Below are 20586 nucleotides of genomic sequence, written 5' to 3' on the forward strand. Positions count from 1 at the left end.
TCACCAGCTCTAAACTGCCCTGAAAGGCTCCTTATAAAGTGAGACAGTATCTCGGGAAACATGGTTAAGAAATGAATGGGAGGGGTAGAAAAAAATTAGGTGTAGGCTGTACCTCAGCATATTCCTCATACCAGTATAGAAGCAACATGTCTTGTATAGGTATGGATGGAAAATTATAAACAAGGGTGGCTTTATTCCTGTGTACTGCAAGCAGTTATTTCTAGCCTTAGGTGTCCTTGTACTTCTTACTGATTCACAATGCATAGAAGCCACCACAGAATATGGTCTGCATTATTTTACAGTGAGGTGGGCATGGAAGATTTTTCTTCTGAATGACAAATCTCATCAGTGTTTCCTATTCCAGTTTTTAGGTGTGGCATAGTCCTTCCTATGCCATCTGAGTTGCCAGGATGAGTGAATGTTGTATAGATTTTCTGGCAATAAATGCCTGGATTTTTTGATGTTTGGAGCACCGACCTCAAGTTGGGCACCCTAAATACTTCTGATGAATTCTCCCCACCATCAGAGGGGCTTTCCTCTGGAAGGCATTGGCAACGTCTTGAGGAATCGGGAGGGGAGCACTGCACATACTGCATGAAAATCCAAGGAGGAGTGAATGACTGTGCTCTGCACTGAGGAAAAGGCACTGTACAGTAAACTAGGAGGAAGGAGGTCAAAGAAATGGCGAAGAATTGCTTCAGTCACGGATAATTGCCCAGCAGGGCAGATCCTGTAGGAAATGGGGAAGAGAGGAGAAGTCAGCATTGCATCTTCAACTCAAACAAAGCAGGAGCCCCCTTGTCAGACAGTGAAGAGCAGCAGGGGGAACAAGACAAGTAATCTTTGCCAGTAAGCAGATAGTTTGATGCTACGTTGGAGGTTGATGCTATCACTACTGGACAGTATTTCTTGGAAATGAAGCCACAGAAAGAATGCGGTGAGCTTAGGGGTACTGCTCTACTTAGCCAGGATTAGTTTTTTGTAATCGCTTTCAGTTTGAATGGACTGTATAGTGAGAAAAAAACAAAATGCTGAACAACAGGTTCTGCACACAAAGGCAGTTTTACCTCCCACAGCATTTTGTGCAGTAGGGAATAGCTTTGGCTCTACATCCTGCCTTTAAGCACACACTATAAACTTCTGGAATTATGATATATCAAATTACAGTTTCAACTTCTGCTTGAAACATCTTGAAATTTCTAGGGCAGCAGTTGTTTAACATCCCATTCAGCTGCATCCTCCTTTGAAGAGATACGCATCGTGCTTCTTTTCATGGAGATTTTGCATTTGTACTTTGTGCTTTTACCTTTTCCACAGAAAAGATGCTGAGGCTGGAATGTGTGCTTGGAAAGCAATAGAAAGGGAACGCTGCAAACTATACAGTATTTAAGCAAAAACAGATCTCTAGGGTTTCTGCCCCAGTCAACACATGCTTTTTTGAGCACATATCCATATGGAGTTGGGTAGTTTTGCAGAGGTCAGCGAGTCTTATCCTTGAAGTTACCCTTACCTACCTAGCTAGCTTGGTCTGTTTCTAACACCTTAAAGATGAAGACTCCTCTGGACTTATATCTGCTGCAGTAGCTTCAGTGCCACCCTTCAGTCAGATCTGCTTTCACACTGCACACCTTCACTGCTATGTTGCTCCTTTTAGCTTAATTTTAACCTGGTTCATCATTGGCAGGGCTGAACCTGCCGAACCTTAACCAATAGCTCCCCGTAGAGCAACTGATCTGTTGCTAAAACAGATCTTGTAATCTGTGGGTTTTCAGGGCTATTTCACAGTGTGGTTATTCATGCTCAAGCTAGGCTCAGGAGGGTTTGTTCTGAGTTCTGGGCTTGTTCCTAAGTTCTAACTTCAAGCTAAGTGAAAAACATACCCTGCCTTCCTGCAGGTAAAGGGGGAGAGTGGTGTGCTGCAGTTCCTACAGAGCATTTTATTTATTACCCAGCCAAAATGTAGGACTTCCTAACTCCCATCACATGCTAGCAATAAATATGTGACTTCAGATAGGTATTTTCTGTGTAAATGGAAAACTGCGTGCATCTGAGCAGTTTAATTGTTGTCTCTGTGTGTTGATATGGATGAGCGAGCTGTCAGCTGCTTTGTGACACACTCTGCTTAGGCTGTATCTCCTGCCTGATCCCAGTTAATGTGAAACCAGAAAAACCAGAGACAAAATGGAGAGGTCAGTGCCAGGAGTCTCCTGTCAAAGACACCCTCGTTTTCTGTACGTGGCCTAATAAGCAGCCTATTAATCAGTGCATATTGAGAATAAAGCAGTTTCAGTTTTACCTCCCTACAAATGTGCAGATTTCCTTTCTCCCAAAGCACTCTAAACCTCAGATAAATCATCCTGAGGCAGTGTTCAAGGCTCAGACAAACAGACTTCCCTCCTTCTGCCTCATCTCAGCCTCACACGCAGACATACAGCCACAGCAGGGCAGTGAGACCTGTGTGGTGTCCCCTGTGTCCCTCATGGGACGTGGTGGCTTCCCCAGGTCCCCAGCAGGCGATGCTGTGCCCACCTCAGGTGGCTCTGCCCCTTTGCATTGCCTGGCTGCACTGAGAGCCGTTAGCCTTGCTGTGTTGTGATAACCCATGGGCTATCCAGACATGAGCTCTCACTAGGAAAACATGATGAGTGTATGTTAGCGTGTCTCTTGCCACTCCTCTGCCTCTTCACCAAAGAATACGAGCTATTAGCCAGAGCCTCATGTTGGAGCCCTCCTTCTAGACCCCAGGCTTCTGTTTCTCATTGAGCCAAATAGATACGAAAGGGAATTAAAAGCAAAATCATTTACCAGCATCCCTGTAATTCACACCACAGTGACATCTGTTTTACTTTTGCTCCAAGTGAAAGCCTGATGGTGTTCTTGTGGCAAGGTGAATCAGATTCATCCCCGCCTCTGGGGGAATTGCTGGCAGATGAAATTTGGAAGACTACTCCTCTGAGAGACCATGGCCAAACCCCTAAAAACTGTTTTTAGAAGTAGTTAATGCCTAAAACCTTTTGGTCTCAAGTGACGCTTGGGGTGCACTCAGAGCCCTTCACATCCAGCCAAGCAGAGGGCTCATTTTCCAGGAGGGGACGAGCCCTTTGCAGGATCTCCCTCTGCATGTAACAAACGGTAAGGGTCTGCCACCCTGTCTCACCTACCCTCATGTACGCAGCTGCTGTCCCCGTTTGGTTGCCTCTCTCTAGCACCACGGGTGAGAGTCACCCGTAGTACTGCAGCTTGCTGGCGTCTTCTCAAACCGTGTCTGTCATGGTTGCTATTGTTAGCTATGCTGGCATTGACTTTCAGTGGCTGTTGCAAAAGGTCTAGAAAAAAACTGTGCTTGCTGGTATTTAAAGGCTTCATTTATTCTGGCATGGGCTCATTTGCTGGGCTGCAGCTTGACTAGAAGTACGAGTACGATGGGTGTCATGGGATGGGCAGGGCAGGTCTGAGGCCATTGGGTGCAAAGGGGCCTTGTAGAGCTCCCTGTCTGGCTTGGCTCTGCTCTCCTTTTCTTGCATAGAGTTACCTCTGACGCATTGGAATAAAAGCTCCATACACCAAGTTTTTGCAGGTGGACAGCAAGATAGACCAACCCTTCTCCTCCATGTTAAATCTAGCATTTACAGGTTAATTGCAGGTTACTGTGTTCTGGTTTCTAGCAAAGACTGCTGCACTCTGAAATCAATGGGACAAGATGTGGTAGTTTGCAAAGTCAGCAAAGAAAGCAGAAAAATAGACTCCCATGAATGAAACTGGCTAATACTATGTTACTTATAAATCCAAAAACCAAGTCATCAATGGATTTTTATTTTATTTTTTTAGCTTTCATTGAAGCACACAGTTGGCAGACATGTTGAAGCTATTTGCAAGCAAGTTTCAATGAATGTAGTGCTAGAGATTCCTGTAAATGATTTTATCTTGTTTTTAAAATAAAATCTGCGTGATCATTCTGCATCCCTTCCCTGCTGGCATCAGTTTTGTTCCTGCAGCCAAGAGAGTCAGTTAATAGTTTCATTCAAACTTTCTGGCTCTGGCTTTTGTTTTTGGTTTCTCCCATCCCTCCTATTCCTGCTGTCTCCTAGGGGAGAACAGGCAGGAGTTGTCGGCCACAAAACTCTTATTTTTTCTGTAACCCAGCCATCGCTCTGATTGTACTAAACTGAGCAGGGAAATGTAACCAGTTGTTTTTCCTTTTTTTTGCGTGTCTGCTCTTTCTCCCAACAAACCATATGCTCAAATTCCCTACTGCTGCCATCAGGCCAGTGACGTACTTTTTCTCCCTTGCTTTACCTGAGGCCCTGACTTGGCAACTCACATGGCAGATGCTTTCCATACGGCATAGGCTTTATCAGCCATGGTAAATTTTCAGCTATTGCAGCGCTCTGATCCACTGTGCTGGTATTACAAAGCAGAGCGGGTGTGCGTGAGCGCTGCTCCTGCTGCAGGCACAGTGACGAACCCTGCCGCCAGTCCGTCGTTCTTGCTGCTGTCTCGCCCTTCACCAGTGCTGGAGTAAGAGTATAAGTGACAAACATTTTAGAAAAATGCTGTACTGAACAGAGACAAGACTAATGCAGCTCTGTGGCATCCACTGAGCTTGGATGTACTTAGTGCAGACATTTTGTCCTCACTAGTGCTTTACTCCTGTAGCCGCTCTACAGGGCTGTTACAAAGGACTAGGTGGTGGCATACCGTCACTCAGCCCCAGCACAGTTGGGAACTAGGGCATCAAAGTGCTTTTTTGTGCTATGATTAAACAAAAAAACAAGACCACACCTCCCCTTGAGATGGTCCAAGGAGAGGCTGGCTAATTCATTCTTGTTCTTAGCCTGTAGGAGCCAGTGCCAGTGGAGCGAGAGGAAAGCAAAGCTAGCCCAGTTGCAGCCCACTGCTCTGGTCCTTCACTGGCATACCTGCACGCACCGAGACCCGAGCAAAGGGAAGCAGGCACAAGCTGTGGAAGCTTTAGGGTGCGTATGGCCTCTGCGGATCAAATCTAACTGTGCTAACGCAGCATGGCAATTTCTGCATTTGCAGGCTCGCAGAGACGGAGGCTTATTCCAGCTCTATCACTCGACACCACTTCCCCTGCAAGGAAGCCTGCCAACAGCCCTGGTGTCCGCTGGGTGGATGGGCCCCTGCGAAGTGGACAGAGAGGGCTGGGGGAGCCCTTTGAGATCAAAGTCTATGAAATAGATGATGTGGAGAGACTCCAGCGGCGACGAGGAGGGGACAGCAAGGTGAGTGCAATCCCTGCAATCTGTCCGCCTCCTCTTGGAGGGAGGAATTCAGATCATGCAGTCAGCAGTGTGTAATATCATATATGGTTAATTCAATTGGCAGCAAAAAACGTATCTCATTTAAGAGCAGTTGTAACTCAAGTTACACCTTCTTCAGTAGCAGCTAACAGACATTGGTCCCTTGTATTTTTGCCCCTTGGTAATAGTCTTGGTGGCTCCTGTGTTCCAGCATCTCGTCACATCTGTCTTTCCACACAGCAGCGGTGCCTCAAGTACTTTGATGATATTGTTTCCAGAATAGCTTTTTTCTTCCCACTAACAAAGTTTCTGTTCCCAACCTCAGCCATCAGAACTTAAAAGTAGGCCAGAGAATTGTAAAGGTCAGCTCCTGAGAGGTATGATTGGGAAGAGTATCTGAAGTTGGTGGTTTTACAATAACCACGTATGTAGCCTCTTTTATTATTTTAAGGCATTTTTCCCTCCTAGGCTCCCATCATTTGGTTAGGCTGTTCATGATGTTGTTGTCTGATACAGTTTTACATGAGGAAAAACATCACTTTCTGGGGTGGTGTTTCCACCCTCACACAGGTTTGGAGGAGGCTAGTTCTGGTACTGGGACCGCTCCCACCCCAGTAAGGATAGCACGACCCTCACCGTGAGTTCACTTACTGTACATCTTGATGGGTGCCACCACGCAGAGGTCCAGTGAGGTCAGACAGGCTGCCTCCGGCCAGCACTGCAGCCTGTGCTGTTACTGTGCCCCTTATCTTTACAGAAAATACATCTTCATTATTTATGACTGAATTGCTAGAACTTTTCACAGCAACATATTTGTTTTGTTTAAGAATGTTTTAAATTTGATATTGCTACCGGTTTCCTTATTTAATGATGTGATTACTGCATTTCTCATGCACCAAGCACAGAGATATACTTAGGATTTTAATACACCAAGAATTGCTTCCTTCTCCCAAGAGCTTAGTTTTTTCTTAGCTAAACTTGTGGTGACAAAATCCAGAAATGTTTTGCTACAATTAATCTGATTTCAAGATGCCGTCTGTTATTAATTATTATGGTTTATTATTAACTATCATTGCAAAGTCTTCAAAGCTCACTCATGGAAAACATCAAAATCTAACAAAAGCAATAAAAATAAAACAGATGATAGATGATCTCGTGTAGTAATTCATATGCTTCCAGAGTAAATGGCTCATTGTTAGTATTATTGATTGGAAGATCATTTGGCTGAATGGATCTGGGTGTTTCTTCATCTCTTCACCTATTCCTTCCCTGCTCATTTTTCCTGGTTGGCAGGAAGTAATATGTTTCAATGCCAAGCTGAAAATCCTGGAGCATCGCCAGCAGAGAATCGCTGAGGTCAAGGCCAAATACGAGTGGTTAATGAGAGAACTGGAGGTGACCAAACAGTACCTGATGCTGGATCCTAATAAATGGCTCAGTGAATGTAAGGACATTGTTTTATTGCCTGAACTCATAGGTGTCCTTTGGTTTATTTCACTGTGGGGAGGAAGGGGAGCAGAAAGGTTTGCTGAGAATGAGATGTGAGCTACTGTGTTTGTAAACTAGAATGAACTGACATATGACCTAAAGGCAAGATTTAGATTGACTGTATTTCTAGAACTAGTCCCTATAATTCTTATTAAATGTCAGCAGTAGAACTGAACAATCCTTTTTGCCTGAGAGCTGAATGTTAAAATGGTACAGCATTGTAGTGGTGAATGTTGTCATTGGTAGATAAACGTTCACACTTTTCAGTCCACATCTACTGAAAATGAGATTATTTTTTTGGCCTCATATCACTCAGACATATGAGCAATTTTATAAATCTGCTCTTCTACCACAGAATAGCACCGTGAAGCAAACTTGTCCCTTGGCACTAGTGGGCTTACATGAAGGATGAATTTGGCCCATTCTTCATTACAATATATGTGTAAAATTTAGTGAGCTTAAAGGGCATTTACATTCAAATGCAGAAGGACTTCCACACCTCGACGGAAAAAGATAGAGTACTGCAATAAATGTACAGCAATTTTTAGTATTAGCAAGCAGACGAATTCATGTCAGATTTCTCTGAAAAAAAAAAATGTTTCAAGTTTGTTAGGTTATTTGCATGTGCTGAAAGGGTGCTGCGTTCTCTTAAAGCATGCTGACTCTTCCCTTGACAACTGCCATAAGTTAATACTAGATTGGCACTTTTGCAAAACAACCATGATATATGTTTTGGGAACAGTATTACGGAAGAGAGGTAAAAGAAATGGATTTAAAGGGAGCAGAGAATTTGTTATACATCACCATCCACTTATTGTGTGATGCCTTTGCTTCTGATTCCAGTGTGATAAATGCAGCAAGCCTCAAGGACAGCACAGACAGGGCTTAGATGAGATGGGGAGTGCTGGCTAACACTGCAGAGTTCCCACTCAGCTTCCATGGGGGCACCTGCCAGCTGTCTCTGGCAGCATACAGGAGCCTGCGGTGGAGTGATTGATGTGTACACCTTCCCTTACCACTCTCGAGCAGGCTAGTGGGAATCACACAGAACAGGGAGAGGTGTGAGGAGCAAGGAGGTTGGAGGATGGTTTCTGACTCCAAGTTCTGATTTCAGCAAAGGACTTGTTCTCCCAGGGCAGAGCACTTACATTACTCTCAGATTCAGAATCTCAGATTCAGGTCAGCAGAATGCGTGAGAGAGTCAGTACGTTTTATATACATGTTCCAAATAGAGATGACTTTGATTAAGCATTAGGTATTAAGTGTTTGCTAAGTATGGTGCTGAAGCAAGCCCTGAATGGAAACAATCAAAATCAGTATGAACAGATTTAACTTGGCCAAATTTACATGTAATTAATGAATTTCCCTATCATGTTCACCGTGTGAGTTCCTTGTGGGAGCAAAGGTTAACCTGAAGCCTACAGGTGTTTTGTGCCAGCTTGTTTCCTCACAGTCAGCCATGTGGTTGCTGGAGGAATAGTCCTGCTGGCTTTTCTGAGGGAAAGATGGAGTGTGGCAAAACTCACCTGCAGAAGATGGCAGAGCATATCGCTCAAGAAATCATCCAATGCAATCATAACAGTATTTTTCACTATCAGCAAGCTGACAAACCATTTTAATAGCTGTTAAATAGAAAAGGCAAGTTTTAATGGTAATGGGAAGCTAAAGATAATGCTTTATACAGTACCAATGGGTTTGAAAGCTTGAATTAGATTTGTCTCTCCCAGTAACGAGTACTCGGTTTTGTCTGCTTTTTCTATCTGTGTATTTTCTTTCCTACAGTTGATTTGGAGCAGGTATTTGAGCTGGATTCTCTGGAATACCTGGAGGCCCTGGAATGTGTGACTGAACGTTTGGAAAATCGTGTCAACTTCTGCAAGGCCCATCTCATGATGATCACCTGTTTTGACATCACCTCTAGACGCAGATAAAGAGCGAACCTCAACAGAATTTCAATGGGCATCTCTGCCATCCTCCTTTTCCCTTCCGAATAGCATCCCAAAGACAACAGAATGAGGATGAAGGTTGGAGTCAAGTCTCAACTGTGTGTATGAGAGATTTGCTTTACTATACGGAAGAGTAGTTTAAAAAAAAACAGGACAAGCATGAAAAATGGAGTAAGGATGTTGATTCTGTTAGCCTAAAAGAGCACTTTGAGGAACCTTTAAGGACATGTCTGTAAATAAGAACTGCTGGCAGAAGAGACTTCTTTCCCTGCGTTAGCTGAGGGAGGAGGGAAGGTGGTTGTAGGACTTCCACTGAGAGGTTCATTAAAAGAAAACCTATCCAGAAAGACTGTTTAAGTGCCTTGCAAAACTTTATTATCCAAACATTTATGTTCATACTTTCTTGTGTACAGATGGTGCTAGTCAAGAAAAGAAAAAGGAAAAAAAACAAACACACTTTCGAAATGTATTTACAGCTTGTTTTTCTCTTGGTGTTTTCTCCTATTTCAGACTTGCTGTTTCTAAGTAACTTGTGTTTGTAGAGATATTTCCTAATCAGTACAACATATGAATAAATGTTAACTGTCTTTTATTGTTACCAGAGTAAGGCCACTCAAAGAGAAATTCAGCTTTCCCAGATGACACGCAAATATTTCTAGCAGTAAACAAGGTTTGCTTATGTGTTCTTTTATACTACGTTCCACCTTAGAGAATACAGTAATTTTCCCAACCTATAGATTCTGCAACATGTGAGAGAAGAGGTGACGTTACATTTTCCATTTGTTTCAACCCCCATAACTCGTTTTCTTTTTCATGTATTTTAGCTTTGTACTAGCTAGAGCTATGGATGAGGAGGCCTAGCTCTCGTAGCTCCTAACCCTCTTTTCTAGGACTAATAACTCACTGGAAAATTACTGTTCAGGGTGATTGTTCCTGTGCTTATCAGTCCAAAATATCAGTCCAATTTATTCTGTCCTCTTTTCTTGAGACTATTGCTGATAACATTTAGCTTTGCCTCTTTTTGATATACACAACCGCAAAACACGTTTTGGCAGCTTTGGGTCCCTGGCCTGGTCTGTCCATAGTCACAGACATACCTGAGAAGTGCAGGGTCTGTTCAGCTCAGCTGGTTCAGAAATAAAGAGGAGTCATTAGTGAGCGAATATAAGACTTCAGGCATGTTATAGAAGTGCTATCTCCATCCCATTCCAACCCCCTTTCCACGGGCAAGGACATCTCCCACTAGACCATGTTGGTTGTTGCATTTTCCCAATCAACACCTCCCTTATTGGAGCCATGACAAAACTATATTGAAATCAAAAGGATGAGGGTCTGGGCCTCAGTGCATATCCAAATGTTCTACTTGTTTGCATCTTTATCTATAAATGGTATGTGGGAAGGAACATCCTTTGTGTTACTTGAAGAACTGTGTGAAATTTGCATTTTAATTATGAATGAGCATAAAGAATTATTTTGTTGTATGGGTTTCTTCTTCTTAATATTAAAATAAGCCCATTCACAAAAATTCCTCTAGCATACACTTGCATGACCTTCCTGTTGCTTATGAGAAAATAAGAGCAGCATTTAACATATACTCAGTATGCATCAGTTCGTGAATATATTGTTCTTAAATGCAGCTCCTCCTTTGCCTGCATCAGCACATTAATGCCATTTTACAATATGCACTAACTCCCAGAGGAAAAACTCTGCAAAAATACTGATAGATTTATTTAAGGGTTACCTGAAGAAAAACACATGTATGTTTGCCCTTTTTATCAGGATAGACCAAAATTTATTCGTGAAGCCAAATGGATTACACCAAGGATGCATTTGACACACTGAAAATTATGTAGTGAATGAACAAAATCGCAGTCCTTACAAATATTTTATCTATGAGGACTTAATTATAATGACCATTAACCCTCATAGAATGGCTCAGGTTGGAAGGGACCTTAAAGAACATCTAGGTCCAACCCCCCTGCCACATAACTCCTATCACATATGAGTATTCATATACTAAAATCAATAGTAATCTTTTTTTTTTTTTTTTAAACTTTCTGTCAGTGCATTTCAAAATTTGCCACTGTATTTCTGGGAGTCATGGTGGCTTAATGCATAAAAGGGAATGTAAATTTGCAGAGATTTGACATCTGTGGAACATTTTCTCTGTTAAAATAGCTTTTTACTTCAAAGTTTATATTATTATACTTCAAATATCTTCAAAACAGATAATTAAAAGCATCGTGACCTTATTAAAATTGCTTTTAGTCTATAGTAGCCAGCATTTTACAGAAGACTCATACACTTCTGCAAGTCATCCAGGAAATCCCATTATTTTAGCAATGTAATAACCAGTGTAATGCTGCTTTTATCCTGTATTTTTTAGAAGGCATCGTTACCCAAAAGACATACCAGCGATGTGAATGGAATCCTTAATTGTTTGCATATTCAGAAATCAATCTCATTTCCCTGGAACAGCTTCAGTAGGAAACAGCAATGGTAACGCAATTAGGCCTGAAGGTTAAACCTTTGTTTACATGTGCAACAGAGGAGCACGGTTCTTTATTGTCAGGTTCTGCAGTGAGTGCAGAGCACCAGCCATTAGTTTCCATTAGAGGCAAGAGTTTCAGGCAAGGGCAGATGGGGTGGTTTGGGCCTAATTCTGAAAACTTTTCATCTTGACACGCTTGAATATTATTTCTACGAGGGACAGAACTTGCTCTATGACCCCAAATTCAGGTGCATCCTTGGACTTGGGAGTTTGGCTGTGATCTGAATTCAGCCATCCGGCTGGTCCCTGTGAGCGCCGGCAGCGGGCAGAAAGCCTGGGTCATGCACCAGCCGGCTCGGGCGCTCTGGGTCCCTTCGTTTCATGGAGCATGTGGGAGAGCCCTAATTCCTGGAGCATTTGTCACAGCTGCATGTGGCTTCGCTCCCACCATTCATGCCTTGTACCTGCTTCAGAATGATTTCTTGTCAATTCATTCAGATCTGAGTAATCAGAAGTACGATTTTGCAGAAGGCAGGCAAGCAAACCGATACCCAAGCTGTCCTTTCTTAGCTCTATCCTGACTCTGTTCTCATCTCGTGTGTTGGTATAACTGTGTGTAACTCTGTGTGGTGAGGCACAACAGCATCAAGAGTTACGAGTTATAGCAGAGAAAACCCAGTAGCGAAGAAAAGGAAGAGTCACCTGCCACTATGGTGAGCTGTGCAGTTGAAGAACGGGCTTCTCATCTATTTGAAACCCTGATGCATCCCTGATTTTGCCTAAAAGCCACGCACAGGGTTATCACTGACCATCCACAGGCTTCAATCCATAGTCTTAGAAGACTCCCAGTGTCACACCACGCAACTTCTGAAACTTGCAGCTACATAAAATACTTACTAATAAAGAGCAACGTCATGCTTCTCTGACACAAAGCAAGCTAAAAGTGAAAACTGCAGATAATGCATAGTTTTTTTTTTTCTTTCTCTGAACATGGGAATTATAGAGGCAGAAAGCCTGGAGTAATGCTGGGATTAATACACATCAGAATAAACGTAGTCCTTTAAAAATATTTTCTTTTTCATTTATCTCAATAGTATGGTTTGTCTTAAAATAGCCACTACTATCTGCACCATGGCATTCAAATTTTATGACAGCTGAAGGAAGTGTATTTTTTGACAAACATTGCCTTTTACAAATGTTTGTGATTTTGTTTGGGTTTTTTTTTGAGCCAACAATCATCAAAACTGAAGGGTAGTATATACATACAGACAAATGCATACGTAAATGCATACGTACGTAGCCTGAGGGAGATACCCCCCACATACATTATTTTGGAGAGGTGGCATAGCTGTTCACAAATGGCAAAAGCCCCACTCCCTCCCTCTTCCATGCAGTGCCTATAAAACCTTTCTCCTGTCACTCACCAAGATGAAGCAGACTTATGCCACACTACAGGAAAAAGGCTTGAAAGACTTCTGAAGGGTTCCTTTAAAGGTCCTTTATTCCCCCTGTTCTGCATCCTGTAGGCCGAGTTGCTGCAGTTCCCATGTTGAGGCTGTTACGGAAATGTTCAAGCCTGTAAAAATAATCCAAATGAACTACTCTGTATTCCAGGGTGTCATGAATTGAAGGCAAGATATCTCATGATCATTGACGCTAAATACAACAATTTGAGCTTATGCATGGTGTGTACACCCTAGTCACGTCAATTGAAAGCCTGGACTATTAACTCCTTGTGAGATAAAGCTTCCTGTCAAGTCCTCATAGATTTATAAATTGTAACCTGAAGTTTTTGTGTTGCAGATGACCAGCCAAAGCAATTATTCCCATAAATTAGAGGTTTATTGAACCTCCGATGGCTGTTCATATGGGTGGGATGGTCACACAGCATTAGGGATGCAGAGATCAGAGCAGTTGTATCAGTGCATGCTGATGGGAGTAGATGATGGCCACACAGGGCGGTGCTATTTCTCAAATCCACAGAGGGGTGACGTCGTGCTTAATCCCGCCGTCATCATGGTCCTTGTTTTGTTACCCCATAGGCTTCTGTGTTGCTGACACCCAGCAGTTTTTGGAGACATGAGGCTGGATGTTGCTAGCTATTGCAAGACTTGAAATAGGTTTCCAAATAGCTATGGCAAACAAAACTGTGAATGATTTGTCAATCCAAAGTTAATTATCTCTATCTCTTGCATTTATTGTGTGCTCATCACAGGTTATCTGAGCTTCCATACCTGCTCTTGGAAATAATAAACCATTTTATTATTGGCTTTATCTTTTCTTCTTTCTCCTTCTCAAGCAAACTTTAAAAAAAAAAAGGGGGAAAAAAAAATCAGTTTCCCTTGAAAATATAGCACCCTTATCTTGACCCCTTTGAAGTCAATACGGATTTTGCCACCAGCTTCACTGGCAGCAGACTGAGGCTCACTTATGCAACATTTTGAACACAAAGGGTGTGATTATTTGTCAAAGAATGGAGGTGCTGGCAGTGAAAAAGTAACATTCATCTGTAATATTTCAAACTATCTTCAAAACTCTCTCAGACACGAAACAATCTACAACCCAAACCTTCTTACTTTGAGTGGTCCTACTTAAATATTGAGCAAACTTTATAATAATGGTTAAAAATGGTGCTTGAGGCAGTTTCAGCTATATTACATATTCTCTATATACTATAGATATGGATTGTATTCACCCTCTCTATTGTATATGTATGTGTGTGAATATTTACATCTAGCACACATACATATATGTTTTATGTATGCATAGATACTAACTTTTCTGTTTGACTTCTTTCTCTCCCATAGCTGAAACTGCTGGTTACTAACATCCACATCATATTCTATGTATGAAGGATATAATTTATTTGTAAACTCAGGATGTTCTTGTTTTATAGAGTTGCTTGTATTTTATAATTTATTTACACATCATGGGTGGAAATGCTTATCTAAGTGCTATGCATTGAAGTGTATGTTTGCTAAATCCATTTCACTCTGTCCGTGGCTATGTTCTTTCTCGTTATAACAATGGTATATGATAGGGCTAAGGAGGAGACAAAATGATGGATACATATCTTATGCTGGTCCCACCAATGGGTGATTCCAGGAGAGGATGTATCAGTAGTAGATATATATATATATTTTATCAACTAAATTTTATGGGAAAAAAAAAAAAAAGAAGTAGAAAGAACAGCATGAGGACAAGTTCAAAATGTGGCAAGTCACAGCCATTTCCAAGTTGGGCAACAAATGCATTGAGCCTTTCGCCATTAAAATTGTAAAGTTTATTGTTTGCTGGCTTAAAAAATATCCCTTTTGTGGTATCTGAGGTGTGAAACATTGTCAAAAATATGATGTCTGGAAAAAAAAAATCAAACTATAGTGGCATTAAATGTTTACTTTTATCTTACCGATAAATCTGCCTCCACCTCCTGACTATTTCACTTTGGATGAGAAAGTTTGTGAAATGGCAGAGAAGAAGGTGCTTGTGACCAAACACAAGATGAGGTGTGCTGTTCATGAGCGTGAGCAAGATCAAACCTGAAACTAAAATACCCAAAGGGGTTCTACCAAGCAAGTATTGCTGAGAAGCAAATGCACCAGAAAACAATAAGGAATTGCAGGGTTTGATAGCAATGGCAGAAACACTGCAACCAAGCACAGTGCCATTAACCTCTCCCCTGCTGCTGTCCAGAAACAGAAAGCAAGCACAGTGACCAGGCCCAAACTGTTTGTGTTTGTACATAAGCTGGTTATGGATACATGCCTCTTCATATTAGCAGTGGTTGCTCAGTTGGTATCTGTAAGCAAGGGAACAAAACTAAGACCAAACAAATGATAAAAATGTGTTTATCATCTCTCACTACTGCATCAGATTTCCCTTGCCCACTGTGCAGGTATTTTATGCAACATGAAAGTAATAAAAAGAGTTTATGGCCTTTCCTCTAGATACGTTATATGTAGCTCAGGTTCAGCTGCCCCCGAGCTTCGGCTAAGGTGTCTGCAATTTCTGCTTGGCTTTTGCTCATGTTTATGGTGTTCCCTATGGATAATCAAGAGTGCCTTGCTTGCAGGGCAAGACATGAATTATCTCTCTGGGCAAATCTCAAATGCCCATTAACCACTGGGTTAGTCCCAGTAAGGACACTGTGCTCTTTCCATTGGAAGAAAACAAAAAAAATCCTATTTCTTGTGAAGACAAATAAGGAAGCTATTTAAGATCTCCTGTAAGACATGGTATGCTGGTAGCTGATTCCGTCACATGGCCTGCTTTAGGAGGGACGTTAGCATGCTAGAAGCCTAAATATTTGGTTGACACTTTGGTGTGCATTTAAATAGTCCTTCCTTTTATGTTCCTGTATCAGCCCCGTGTCAGAGCCAGCAGTCACAGTGGCAGGGGATACCGGCACCTATGACCATTGCTTCCGAACAAAAAAGTCTTGAGGTGGCTGCAGAAGTGATGTCTGGCACGCAGTGAGATGGTGTGTGGCAGAGAGAGGCCTGAGGTTCTCCTCTCCCAGCAGCAGACCCTCTGACTCCAGTACAACTTCAGCTGTTGCCCCGGGCCAATGAATTTACATGCTGGTGCCTCTCCACAGTAGCTGCAAATGAAGATAAACGGCTATTTCTTTCATCTGTGGGCTGTTCAGAATAGCTCTGATTTGCTCTAAAGAGCTAAAAGGCTTATTGCCTATTTTTGAGGTAATTTATCTTCATTGCTGTTATCATGCAGCCACATCAGTATTAAAAAGCCTGAAGTGCCTTAAAGTGACAAAACCAGAGGAAAATGGGTTAGAGCAAGACCTACTCTTTGTCTGAGGCAGAGCTGGTGGTGAGGGGACCTATACAAGCTGAAAACAAAATCAGATCACTGTTGGTCAGTTCTGAAGCCTTAGAGAGCTCAATGCTACATACCCCTGGTTTGGGGCAAGACTGACAGGAAAGGTTTAGGGCCCAGAGAGAGAGCAGGGGAACACACCTGGCAAAAGGCTGGTGACCTTGTGTGGCATGGCAGAAACGGCTGGTACCTCTTGTAAGCTAATGTCTTGCCCCAGCCATGCCCAAGTCTTACATTGTCTTTGAAGCCAGTAACTTGCCAGGCTGAAGATACAAAGCAGGAGAGGATTTATCGTGTAAACCTGACGGGGATCCTGAGCAAGCTGCCCAGCTCCTGGAAAGCCTGGGGAGAAGAGCCAGTTGCTGAAGCTGCTGCTTCTCCTACACCTGCCACAACACACTGGGGCTCTGGGATCTCGCCTCACTTTGGTCGGCAGCGCTGGCTGCCATTGAGCCACTGAGAAGAGAGAGGAGGGAGGGAAAAAAATCCAACTTGCTCTCTCTCAGAGAAGCACAAAATTAATATTTAGTTCCTCTAGTAAAAGGCCATCTGTGAGTGGATTTTTATGTTTCATGGTGTCTGTTAGTGTTCATCACAGTTGCCAATCTGGCAGTTTTGGAGGCTGACATCTGCTATTTAACCACCGAGCAACACTATAGTGGGTACGACCATGCAAATGCTCTATGGTGCCCAAAGGCCTGTCTCAAAACCTTTAACAGCAAATAGGTAGCTTGGAGGTCCAGTCCATTCTCCCTTCAAGAACAGCCCCAGCAAGTGCTGACCTGGGAACAGCGCTAAGCAGCCGAAATGTCCATCCCCAGTGGTCACTTGTCAAGGGAAAAGATTTGCTTTCCATTTCACGTACATTTACATGTGGCTCTTCTATGGAACCTTATTGCATGGCTTTGGCACCCATGTTTTGCATCAGATTGTGGATGGCATGCCAGCCAACTGGCAGCCAAAAGTATGCAGCTGTGTGTGTTTGGCACGCATCCATATTCCCATTTCTAGCTCCTGGCTAGCCATGGACAGCCAGACGTGTGGGTGTGGTATGCGGGACTCCCAGGCGTGCTGCGGAGAGAAAGTCTCACACCTCTACCCATGGAGGACCTCTCACTCACTTTAACGTGCTCAGGATCTGTCCCTGTCTCATCCCTGCTCAGCTTCATTCTCTGAATGACTTGAAACCACAGAAATGGGAAAAAAAAATATCTGCCATTTTTCTAAAAGAGCACAGAAGCCATGCTGCTCACTGGTCTGTGCTCCAGAGGCTCCTCCACACTGCTGCCTTCAGCATCCCTGTGCTGCCCTGCACAGTACTTTGCAAACTGCCCCCTTGGTGCTTGCTTAAAACAAGAGCATGGGACTGCTCTGAAGGAGTATCAGTGCTTTTACCCACCTTGCCCTTCAGCACCTTGTGGCCCAACTCATGCCTGTCTCTGCGCTCTTAGCTGGGTGCCCCAGGACTCGAGTGTGGAGAGTCTGAGCAGCTGCAGGAAGATTCACAGCCCTGTTTTCACTAAACAGCTCCCAAACCATAATTGAAGGAAACCCCACAATACCCAGCAAGCTGCACCTCAGGAGCCAAAGAAAACACTGTGAACATCATTTTCTCCTAATTTCCAAGGACAATGGAAAGCATCGCAATTAGGCGAATAAGGCGAACAATAAGAGTTCAGCTACTCACCCTGCCATCGGTCACTCACGCTGCCCTGGGGGCTTGGGCTCATGCCTGACATGAGTTTCCAGAGGCTCAGAGAACATTTCTGAAGGCTATATGTAAAGCCATTAAGTGCTGTGAAAGCCACAGAAAAGCTTCTGGAAAGCATCTAAGCCTGAGCATTGCATGCTTTGCAGCCATCGGACTCTATTCTTTCTGCTGACCAGGCCAAAACAATGGAAGCACCAAGCCTAGTCCTATTGACTTGACAATTAGCATTGCAGTGGCATAAAGTGTTCTGCGGAGTGGGTTACTCACAGGAACTAACACTATGTGTGTACTAAACAAAAGCCTAGCCTAGCAAGAGGACTTCTCACCTGAAGACCTGTTGTCCCACCACCCAGAGGCCGGAGCTGATGGAGAGGCAGGACCCAGGGGAGGCCGGGGTGGCAGGGCCAGTCCCCATCCTTGGGACAGGTGACACTCGCAGCTTGCCCATTCTCCCACGGCAGGGAGGTGCCAGGTGAGCAATGTCAAAACGAGCTGTGAAGATTAGTTGTTTTTTCTTCCTTCCTCAAACAGGAACTTTGAGTAAAATTGACCCTCACGCTAAGCCATTTCGATCTCTTCACAAGCTGGCACCATAAAGTGTGGAGGCTGTTACACTGCCTTATCTTGCTGGGCTTGTAAACCTTTGAGCTTTGAATTGCCTCTGTGACCCTAGAAATTCTTCCCTGGACAAGGCAGAGGAGACCTTTTTCTTTTTTTTTTTTTATTTTTTTTTTATTTTTTTTTCCCTTTTCTTTTTTCCAGTGCACATACATATAGTAACTTATAATTGAACTCAAAATAAGTGCTTCAGATGGGCAAACCATAAACCAACTTCTCTAAGAAGTCATATACCTGACCACATCCTGCAGGCTTTACTCAAATGTGAGGCTGCACAGGCTGGTGAGGAGCTGGTCCAGTAGCTGATGTTTGCTTCTTGCATGAGCTTTTGCTACAAGAAAATTCAGGTAAATTTGGGGCTGTATGAAGCCTGGGCAGGGGGGGCAGAGGCTGAGAGCCATGCTCTGTCCTGCTGGCTGAGCGCATCAGCCAGCCTTGGGCCTGTGATGGAGGCACCTCTCTTGCAGGATGAGGGCAAGGCTGCAGCTCCCTTCAGGCCCCAGACAGCCACGTGCCCTGAGCTGCTGCCCTGGCTGGTGTACTCCACATGTGATGGTGGCACTGAGATGAGCGGGTTTCTGGTGCCCAGCAGGTCACGGAGACTGATTTCTGGGGAAGAATAGGTGTCACTTCCCATTTCCTTCCCCCATCAACAAATCTGTGCCCGGGATCATCTGCAGGCTCGAGGCAATTTGGGGTTTCCACCATTTCAGTTTGGCAGGCTGCTTAAGGTTTCCCAGAGGAGTTGCAGATGGCACAGGGAAGCCGCGTCTAATGGCAGGTGGCTCTGCAGAGCGACGGGCACAGAGGAGCGGCCGTGGTGCAAAGCCAACGCAGTAGCTGAGGGCTTGTCCTGCCAAACTTGTTCTCCAACATTTGCCAAGAGTGGAGCAGCAAGCAAAACATTTCCATGCCACCTCAAAAATGGTTACTTATTGCCTCTGAATTTATTTTTTAAGTTTATTTATTTATTTAGTCTCTGCTCCCCGCACACACACAGACAGAGGCTGAACACATGACATGTTTGTACAAGGCTAAAACCTCAGTGGCTATAAGGTTGATGGCCCTGATCAGTGTGTGCTCCATGGTCAGAATGCAACCAGCAAGGCACCATTTTCTCCCAGGCACAGAGCTGGGACGTGGGAAGCTCTGGGCTGCTCCCAAAGAGTTGGCTGCAGCACAATGCGGAAGGCCTTGGGACACCTTTTCTCTGGACTGTGAGAAATGCGATATGCTCTACAGCTGGCTTTGGCACCTTGCTCTATTCCCTACTCGTAAGGAGAGGTGTTAGCTGATGGCACTGCGTCAAGCAGGAGGAATAAATCCCTTCCTTTGCCCTTCTTGGCTCCTCACCAGGCTGTGCTCTGAACCGAGACAGCTGCCTGGCTAAAGGACGCCCTGATGGGTCTCAGTCAGAGCAAGGGAGACCGGGTGAAAGCCAGTCTGGGTTTGGGCCAGTTTTGAGTGAGTCTGCACGTCAGCAGAGGTCTAGCCCTATGTTGTTTCTGCAGCTCTGCAAACACCAGCCAGGAGCTTGCTGGTAAGCTGGCCTTTTTCTGACACACAGGACAAGTTCCTTACTCCCACCACACCATTAGCCATCATTTCTTCTGACCTAGTAGCAGATTTCAAGGGGCTGTTCCATAGCTGAGAAGATGTTGGTCTCCTGATAAGCTTCTCCACCACCTTGGAGGGACACATCTTGCCAAGGTTTTAGATTTGAATAGTGAAACAAGCAGTTTTGTGCCCTGGGTGTATCACAGTTGCATTACATGAACTGCAAGAAGAGCCTCATGACGCTGATGAAGTGAACTTGGATAATGTCCGTTTAAGGGATTTTTATCCATCTTCCCATCTGCCAGCCATAAAGCAAGGAGGCATCCTTGTCTGTTGGCTGGCAGGTGGCCCTATCCCAGGCCTACAATCAGCATTCCTCTGGCCTTTCTGGTTTCAAGGGGCTTTCTATTGGCCTATTGCACCTCTGCCAATGCTTTCACGTTGTATTGCAGGTTGACATCAGTAAAATAAACAAAAAATAAATAAATAATAAGCCCAGGAATCACCACAGACCTATTTGCAGAAAATACAAAATCAGATTTCTGTCTGTTTTTTCACAAGTTATGTAACAGTCACCGCAGAAACACTTGGTAAGGGAAAATAATTCTTTGTATACCCACATTATATTGACCTTTAAAATACCATTACAACCGGTGCCTTCAGCCATAGACGTTC

The 20586-nt window shown here is 43.8% G+C and overlaps 1 protein-coding gene across 5 annotated transcripts in view; it reads left to right on the forward strand.

Annotated features, from left to right (window-relative positions):
• The window catches only part of KIF26B (kinesin family member 26B), a 293769-nt gene extending 281513 nt beyond the window's left edge, over window positions 1–12256 (forward strand). For all 5 annotated transcript variants that reach the window (XM_083830351.1, XM_083830350.1, XM_083830352.1 and 2 more), the window contains 3 exons: window positions 5044–5246; window positions 6558–6708; window positions 8535–12256. In XM_083830351.1, the coding sequence (XP_083686477.1) occupies window positions 5044–5246; window positions 6558–6708; window positions 8535–8683 (503 nt within the window). In that variant the 3' untranslated portion in view covers window positions 8684–12256. The remainder of the gene's footprint in view (window positions 1–5043; window positions 5247–6557; window positions 6709–8534) is intronic.
• The last annotated feature ends 8330 nt before the right edge of the window (window positions 12257–20586 follow it).

This window comes from Anser anser (assembly GCF_964211835.1).
Source record: "Anser anser genome assembly, chromosome: 3".
Classification (NCBI taxonomy): Eukaryota; Metazoa; Chordata; class Aves; order Anseriformes; family Anatidae; genus Anser; species Anser anser.